Source organism: Gigantopelta aegis, chromosome 7 (assembly GCF_016097555.1).
Source record: "Gigantopelta aegis isolate Gae_Host chromosome 7, Gae_host_genome, whole genome shotgun sequence".
In the NCBI taxonomy this organism is placed as follows: Eukaryota; Metazoa; Mollusca; class Gastropoda; order Neomphalida; family Peltospiridae; genus Gigantopelta; species Gigantopelta aegis.
The window spans coordinates 862,774-872,218 of record NC_054705.1 but is presented as its reverse complement, the minus strand read 5'-3'; the positions used below and the strand labels follow the sequence as shown (position 1 = coordinate 872,218).

The 9,445-nt window shown below is 39.9% G+C and overlaps 1 protein-coding gene across 2 annotated transcripts in view; it reads right to left on the bottom strand.

The window, feature by feature from the left end:
* Positions 1–2,018: 2,018 nt before the first annotated feature.
* The window catches only part of LOC121377735 (asialoglycoprotein receptor 2-like), a 25,594-nt gene continuing 18,167 nt past the window's right edge, over positions 2,019–9,445 (bottom strand). For both annotated transcript variants that reach the window (XM_041505818.1, XM_041505819.1), the window contains 2 exons: positions 4,587–4,824; positions 2,019–3,393 (listed from right to left, as the gene is read on the bottom strand). In XM_041505818.1, the coding sequence (XP_041361752.1) occupies positions 3,387–3,393; positions 4,587–4,824 (245 nt within the window). In that variant the 3' untranslated portion in view covers positions 2,019–3,386. The remainder of the gene's footprint in view (positions 3,394–4,586; positions 4,825–9,445) is intronic.

The following is a 9,445-nucleotide window of genomic DNA, read 5'->3' as shown; positions in this document are numbered from 1 at the left end:
AGCTGGATTTCTTTGTATCTTCATGTTGACAAAACAGATCTGGTTACACACATGTGAAGCTGGTTTTCTTTATGTATCTTAATGTGGTGGTTGATGGATTGACGTAAACCTGAACAGTAAATCTATTAACACTTTCCAATCTGTGCAGAAAACAGAGCGAAAACGACGTTTTCATAATTTTCTGCCAACTTCCTCTGATGTTTGGCCAACACGAGTACTTTTACTGCCACGTTCGATATATCCTTCCTAAATAGAACATATCGGCTACGAAATGTGATACATCCTTGTTAATCGTCCATGACGGCTGTCAAATGTGGTACATTCTTGCTGAATCATAAATAGCGGCTATCAAATGTGATTAATCCTTGCTGGACCGTCCATAACGACCATCAAATGTGATACATCCTTGTTAATCGTCAATAGTAGCTAAGTAATGTGATTCGTTCTTGCTGAATCGTCCATAGCGGCTATCAAATGTGATTCATCCTTGTTAATCGTCCATAGCGGCTATGTGATGTGATTCATCCTTGCTGGATCATCCATAGTGGCTATCAAATGTGATTCATCCTTGTTAATCGTCCATAGCGGCTATGTAATGTGATTCATCCTTGATGAATCATCCATAGCGGCTATCAAATGTGATTCATACTTGTTAATCATCCATAGCGGCTATCAAATGTGATACATCCTTGTTAGTCGTCCATAGCGGCTATCAAATATGATACATCTTTGCTGAATCATCCATAGCGACTATCAGATGTGATTCATCCTTGCTGATTCATCCATAGTGACTATCAAATGTGATTCATACTTGCTGATTCATCCATAGTGTCTATCAAATGTGATACATCCTTGTTAATCGTCCATAGCGGCTATCATATGTGGTACATCCTTGTTGAGTCGTACCAGTCGTGGAGCACTGGTTTGTGTGTGAGACGACACGATGCGTCCAGTGGATGAGAACGATCTTACAACGAATCATCAAACTTCATTTATCATACAATAAACACAAAATAATGTTTAGAGCATCTAGAAGGTATAGAATATGATCACTGACGATCAGTCGACGAGAAGTCAGGATCTCTAACAAGACGTGCCTCAGTACAAGGAAGCAGAGCGAGCTTCTTAATTACCGCCCGTCGTTTCGTAAAAATTTACAAAATAAAGAGTATCCGTTGCTAAATATTGGGATTTGCTTTTTGGCATGGATATTTTCATATATTTAATGACCTTCTTCCTTAGCTATGACTTATAATTAGCAATGTGACATCTAGTACACCCCCTCCCAAAAAACCCCCAACAACAACAAAAAAACCACAAAAAACCCCACACAAAAACCCCACACACTCTGGCAGCGCAACGTAATACAAAAAAGCCATCTTAACGTATATGTTTGTGTTTATAATAATGTGATTTAATGGATATCTTTGTGTTTATAATAATGTGATTTAATGGATATGTTTGTGTTTATAATAATGTGATTTAATGGATATGTTTGTGTTTATAATAATAATGTGATTTAATGGATATGTTCGTGTTTATAATAATAATGTGATTTAATGGATATGTTTGTGTTTATAATAATGTGATTTAATGGATATGTTTGTGTTTATAATAATAATGTGATTTAAGGGATATGTTTGTGTTTATAATAATGTGATTTAATGGATATCTTTGTGTTTATAATAATGTGATTTAATGGATATCTTTGTGTTTATAATAATAATGTGATTTAATAGATATGTTTGTGTTTATAATAATAATGTGATTTAATGGATATGTTTGTGTTTATAATAATGTGATTTAATGGAGGTGTTTGTGTTTATAATAATAATGTGATTTAATGGATATGTTTGTGTTTATAATAATGTGATTTAATGGATATCTTTGTTTGTCGTAGCAGTCTGTTTATTGAGATGAGACACACAGACACGTGTTTATTTGTGGCAGCAGTCTGTTTATTGAGATGAGACACACAGACACGTGTTTATTTGTCGGAGCAGTCTGTTTATTGAGATGAGACACACACACACACGTTTATTTGTCGTAGCAGTCTGGTTATTGAGATGAGACACACAAACACGTGTTTATTTGTCGTAGCAGTCTGTTTATTGAGATGAGACACACAAACACGTGTTTATTTGTCGTAGCAGTCTGTTTATTGAGATGAGACACACAAACACGTGTTTATTTGTCGTAGCAGTCTGTTTATTGGGATGAGACACACAAACACATGTTTATTTGTGGTAGCCGTCTGTTTATTGGGATGAGACACACAAACACATGTTTATTTGTCGTAGCCGTCTGTTTATTGAGATGATAGACACAAACACCTGTTTATTTGTCGTAGCCGTCTGTTTATTGAGATGAGACACACTAACACGTGTTTATTTGTCGTAGCAGTCTGTTTATTGAGATGACACACACACACACGTGTTTATTTGTCGTAGCAGTCTGTTTATTGTGATGAGACACACAAACACATGTTTATTTGTCGTAGCCGTCTGTTTATTGGGATGAGACACACAAACATATGTTTATTTGTCGTAGCCGTCTGTTTACAGCGGATGAGACACACAAACACGTGTTTATTTGTCGTAGCAGTCTGTTTATTGAGATGAGACACACAAACACATGTTTATTTATCGTAGCCGTCTGTTTATTGGGATGAGACACACAAACACATGTTTATTTGTCGTAGCCGTCTGTTTATTGAGATGAGAGACACAAACACGTGTTTATTTGTCGTAGCCGTCTGTTTATTGAGATGAGACACACTAACACGTGTTTATTTGTCGTAGCAGTCTGGTTATTGAGATGAGACACACAGACACGTGTTTATTTGTGGCAGCAGTCTGTTTATTGAGATGAGACACACAGACACGTGTTTATTTGTCGGAGCAGTCTGTTTATTGAGATGAGACACACAGACACGTGTTTATTTGTCGTAGCAGTCTGGTTATTGAGATGAGACACACAAACACACGTTTATTTGTCGTAGCATTCTGGTTATTGAGATGAGACACACAAACACGTGTTTATTTGTCGTAGCAGTCTGTTTATTGAGATGAGACACAAACACGTGTTTATTTGTCGTAGCAGTCTGTTTATTGAGATGAGACACACAAACACGTGTTTATTTGTCGTAGCAGTCTGTTTATTGAGATGAGACACACAAACACGTGTTTATTTGTTGTAGCAGTCTGGTTATTGAGATGAGACACACAAACACGTGTTTATTTGTCGTAGCAGTCTGTTTATTGAGACGAGACACACAAACACGTGTTTATTTGTCGTAGCAGTCTGTTTATTGAGATGAGATACACAAACACATGTTTGTCACTGTTCACACAAGCCAGGAAATCACATAGAGGCTGTTAAGTGCATTACATTCTGAAAGTAAATAAAATGGATATATAATTTGTACACGTCTGTTAGTCGGTTCATCTGTCTGACGATGTTGTGCATTTATGGTTCTCTCCCACTCACTTTTCTTTCTGTCTGCCATTTCCTGTTTTTTTTTCTCTATCACCAAAATATAGGCACGACTGATGCAAGTAGACATGGGGTGGGGTGGGGTGGGGGTGGGGGTGGGGTGGGAGTCTGACTGAGATCGATGGCGCAAAGCAAAGTATCTGGGGGGTTTGTGTGTATGCTCTCCCGTAACATTTTGAAAACTAGATGTCTTTAAATGCAATTTCCTGCATTCTAGAAGTAAAACTCATCTCTAACTTAAGTTTTACGACCAATAATATTTTTGATTTACAATTATTAGAGGGGCTAGAGCCCAGGCCCCAAGCCCCCTGCTCTGCTGTATCCGGTATACCTCAGTCGCTATCTACAGTATGCCTCGGTCGCTATCTACGGTATGCCTCAGTCGCTATCTACAGTATGCCTCAGTCGCTATCTACAGTATACCTCGGTCGCTATCCACATTATGCCTCAGTCGCTATCTACAGTATGCCTCGGTCGCTATCTACAGTATGCCTCGGTCGCTATCCACAGTATGCCTCGGTCGCTATCCACAGTATGCCTCGGTCGCTGTCTACAGTATGCCTCGGTCGCTGTCCACAGTATGCCTCGGTCGCTGTCCACAGTATGCCTCAGTCGCTATCCACAGTATGCCTCGGGTCGCTATCCACAGTATGCCTCGGTCGTTATCTACAGTATGCCTCGGTCGCTATCTACAGTATGCCTCGGTCGCTATCTACAGTATGCCTCAATCACTATCTCTAACCAAGTCTATTTGTCTATGTCTATATCTCTCTATGGACTTTTTACGTGTTGGGGTGTCGTTAAACATTCATTCAGTCATTCATGCATATATCCATTCTATCTCTCTATGAATAAATCAATCAATCAATCAACAAATACATTAATTAATGTTTGAAATTAAATAAATATATCCATACATATATCTATGTATGTATATATGTGTGTGTGTGTGTGTGTGTGTGTGTGTGTATGTATGTATGTATGTGTGTGTGTGTGTGTGTGTGTGTGTCTGTCTGTCTGTCTGTCTGTCTGTCTGTATGGCTATATGCCTGTCTTCCCGTCCGTCTCTCCGTCTGTGTTCCTGTACTTACTGTTTCTCACAGACTGGTTTGTACTCTGACGTGTAGAACAGATCGTTAAGGCGATAGTAATGCGACATCCAGTCCCTAGCCCGCAGTTCTCCATAGTGCTCTTTCCCGTACCAGTTGTCCGGTTGTCCCGCCACCCACTTCATGTAGGTGTCGTCGCCGAACTGGATGAGATCCCCGCTCCTCGCCCACCGCCAGTGACCTTCCAGCAACAAGTCGGTGGCGCTCGTGTAGATCGACTCTGAAGAACGATAACTCGTGTATGTGGATGACGAAACCGTTATCCGCGACAAAGTTTGTTTGGTTTAACTACACATCTAGAAGACTTGCTTCATTAGCGTTAAACACGTACAGGTATGTGTGTGTATTGCTATAAACCTAGGCATATCTGGTAAATGGTTTACTGTTATATTTAACATGTAACAAAATATTAGATCCTGTGTAAAGTTTGATGGACATATATCAGAGTCATTTTATTGCCAATCTCCTGTGTAAAGTTTGATGGACATATATCAGAGTCGTTTTATTGCCAATCTGGATTACGACAAGGAGCAAATTTGTCTCCTCTTTTATTTGCTATATTCATTAATGATTTAGAAAGTTGTCTGAATACTGAACAGTGCAATGGTATTAACATTGATGGCAACGCTCTAACAGATTTTCTCAAAATACTTATTCTCCTGTATGCTGACGATACTGTGATATTTGCTGAAAATATTAATGATATGCAAACGTCTTTAAACGTATTTCGTGAGTATTGTACTAACTGTAAATATGGCAAAGACCAAAGTTGTTTTTGGATCTAAAGGTCGTAGACACCCAGTTTTTAATCTATTCGATAACATACTAGTAACTGATTGTTATAAGTACCTAGGGTTGTGTTTTTCAAAGAACTGTACATACTAACAAAGACATGTATTAAAGAACAAGTCACTAAAACTACATCTCGAATAAGTAACCTCAACTTACCAATTGACTGTCAGCTTAAACTTTTCGACCAGACTATTGTAACTATTTTACTTTATGGCTGTGAGATATGAGGTTTTAAAAATTGTTCTATTATTGAAAGTGTACATATACGATTGTTGCGAAGTATTCTTGGTGTAAAACGTAGCACACCACTTTATATGATTTATGGTGAGCTTGAAATGTCCCCACTTGTTGTTTATGTGAAAAGTAGAATGATTAACTATTGGTGTAGGATGTTAAATACTGATAACAAAAATAAGCTATCGTTCAGAATATATACTACTCAAAAGAATTTAAGGGTCAGACGATATTTTCGACATTATTTTCTGAATGTCAATTATATTAGCTAGACCATAATGTCACGCATGGTATTGTTCCATTTTGACGAAAGTGGGTCTAAGCAACCCATAAATGAATTAAAATCCACTGTCATTGACACTGTCGACTAGTTCTAATGGCGAAAACATGCTTACATTTGCACGTAAATTAGGGCGAAAGCGAAAGGTCTGCTAAGTGCCCATAACTTGCTTTTTCACAAAGCGCTTCATTTGCACGCTTTGCACGTGTATTCCATGTTCCCAATGCTGAATTTCCGTATAATTGGAGCTTTCGTTCGTGTACGGTGCACACTCCAAATTCGACAATGTTACGACTTCAACTGACTATCGAAGATCGAGGAAGGGCTATTGCTTGGCTTCAGGATGGCAATACGCAAAGAAATGTTGATCTGAGACTTGGTGTCAGTCAGAGTGTCGTTGGCCGACTGTGGCAACGGTACCAAGCAACAAATTCTGTTCGAAATCGTCCACGTTCGGGAAGACCCCGAAGCACTACAAATAGAGAGGACCGCTACATCACCAATATGGCTCTACGTCAACGCACAACCACTGCACGCCGATTACGTGACAATCTGCGGACTGCGACTGGAACTCGAGTGTCTGATCAAACCATACGCAATCGTCTGAGAGCCAATAATCTACGCTGCCGTCGCCAGGCTGTTCGACCACCACTCCTACCACGTCACAGAACGGCCAGACGTCACTGGTGCACGCTTCATCTGCGGTGGCAACGTGTTCAGTGGGGTCGAGTGATGTTCACTGATGAGTCCAGGTTTAGTCTCCAGTTCAACGACGGTCGGGGTCGTGTCTACAGACGTCCTGGGGAGCGCTTCGCTGACGTTAACATTAGACAACGTCACCGGTTCGGTGGTGGCAGCGTCATGGTGTGGGGCGGCATCTCTATCCACCACAGGACCCCCCTCTATGTGGTGGATGGCAATCTGAATGGAATCCGCTATCTGAATGAGATTATCCGGCCGTTGGTTCTCCCAGGCCTTCAGCAGATTGGCGGCGGGGCAGTTCTGCAGGATGACAATGCCAGACCCCACCGCGCCAGGGTGGTAACGGACTTTGTCAGACAACAAGGTATCGCCAGGATGGATTGGCCAGCATATTCGCCTGACTTGGCCCCAATAGAGAACGCCTGGGACGAATTAGGCAGGAGAGTTCGGGATAACCATGCCCCTCCGGCCAACCTTCATGATCTGGGTCAACTTCTTATGGCAGAGTGGCAGGCCATTCCGCAAGAGTTCTTCAGACGTCTGATCAACAGCATGAGGCAACGATGTGTCGAGTGTATTCGCGCCAGGGGTGGATTCACACACTATTAAACGAATGTTCTAATGTGTAAAATCCATGTTTGACAACCTTCAACTTTGACAGCATGTCATGTGACTTTCTTGTATACAGTGACGTTTATTTGTGTTTTTTTGTAAATATGGAACAATAAATAAAAAATTTGGTGTAGTTTACATCATCAATCTAATACACTCTGAAACTTATTTGGTTATAAAGTTTTGACCCTTAAATTCTTTTGAGTAGTACATAAAATATACAATGCCCTTTTATCTGATTGTGTTTATGGAACACATTTAATGGTTTAATTTGTTAATTATGGAAACGTTAGCGATATTATTCTTGAGAGACTTAAAGACCAGTACTTGCAGTTAGGGAAAGACAGCATTTACCATTCAAGACTTTAGGATCTTTAAAGAAATCATAAACATGGAACCATATTTATTACTTTCAAATAAAAAACATAGGTCTGCTTTCACTAATTATCGCACTACTAATCACAGGCTCCCAGTAGAAGTTGGTAGATGGGAAAATATTCCCAGGTGTGAACGGAAATGTTGTTTATGTCATGATGATGTTGTTGGTGATGAATATCACTTTCTATTTGAATGCTATTTTTTTCCGAAATGAAAGATGCAAGTACATACCAAAATATTACTATATAAAACCAAATGTTATTAAAAAAAGAGAAATGTTTTATTTAACGACGCACTCAACACATTGTATTTACGGTTATATAGCTTCAGACATATGGTTAAGGACCACACATATTTTGAGAGGAAACCCGCTGTCGCCACTTCATGGGCTACTCTTACCGATTAGCAGCAAGGGATCTTTTATTTGCGCTTCCCACAGGCAGGATAGAACAAACCATGGCCTTTGTTGAACCAGTTATGGATCACTGGTCGGTGCAAGTGGTTTACACCTACCCATTGAGCCTTGCGGCGCACTCACTCAGGGTTTGGAATCGGTATCTGGATTAATAATCCCATGCCTCGACTGGGATCCGAACCCAGTACCTACCAGCCTGTTGACCGATGGCCTAACCATGACGCCACCGAGACCGGTAATGTTATTAAATATGATCTATTCTGTAGCACGAATATTACTTTATTAAATAATACTTGTACATTTTTAGATAACATTACGAGAACATTTATGCTCCTACGTTAATCTTGTATTATTATATTATATATGTAGAACTGCTGTATCATTATATTGCACATACTGTAACTATGTGTTCATGTATCACTTGTTATGTGATCTGAGTGTAAATAAAGATGTGTTCTGTTCTGTTCTGCTTCCCCCTCCCTCCCTCTCCCCCCCCCTCTGTATCTCTTTCTGACCCCCCTGTCTATCTCTTTCCTTTTCCTCCCCCACTCTCTCTCTCCTCTCTGACCCCTTCTTTCTATTACATCTTACTGTTCCTCCTCTCTCTCTCTCTCTCTCTCTCTCTCTCTCTCTCTCTCTCTCTCTCTCTCTCTCTCTCTCTCTCTGGGTCTGTCTGTCTGTCTCTCTCTCTCTCTCTCTCTCTCTCTCTCTCTCTCTCTCTCTCTCTCTCTCTCTCTCTCTCTCTCTCTCTCTCTCTCTCTCTATATATATATATATATATATATATACATATACGTATACCTACACCTACCTACACACACATACGCACGCACGCACGTACGCACGCACACATATATTTTCGTTGCGTTTATACACCTTACGGCAATCAAATTGGTCCAGAGGTTTTCTTTCAAATATCAATGAATCGAAAAAAATTGCGCAAACAATACTACTGGCGCATTTAAAGGTAAACAAAATAAATTGAGTTATGTATTGTTAATGTATGCATCCAAATTGAATTATACGAACTGACCGCGATTATGTCAGGTTCCTGCAAGTATGAACCGAAAACACCGATATGCCCACTTGTATATAACCCTCTACATTCAGGAACCAAACATGTATTGCGGTCAATTCTTGTGTGTGTGTATATATTTATCATATAATATCTTACATTTTCAGTGCAATCCAAGTATGTGATATTTTTCAGATCACATACTTTAAGAATTAGATAACTTTGCAAATTAATCGAGGTCACGGCACTACGTTAATTGACATTTAAGCAAATGTACTACGATGACACTCCATAACTGACGTATGCATTCAGTCATCATTGAAAACAAATTTCAACAGCAACCTTACACTGAAAGTTGTCCTGCATTCAGAAACCCCCCCAGAAAAAAGACCCCCCCCCCCCCCCCCCCACCG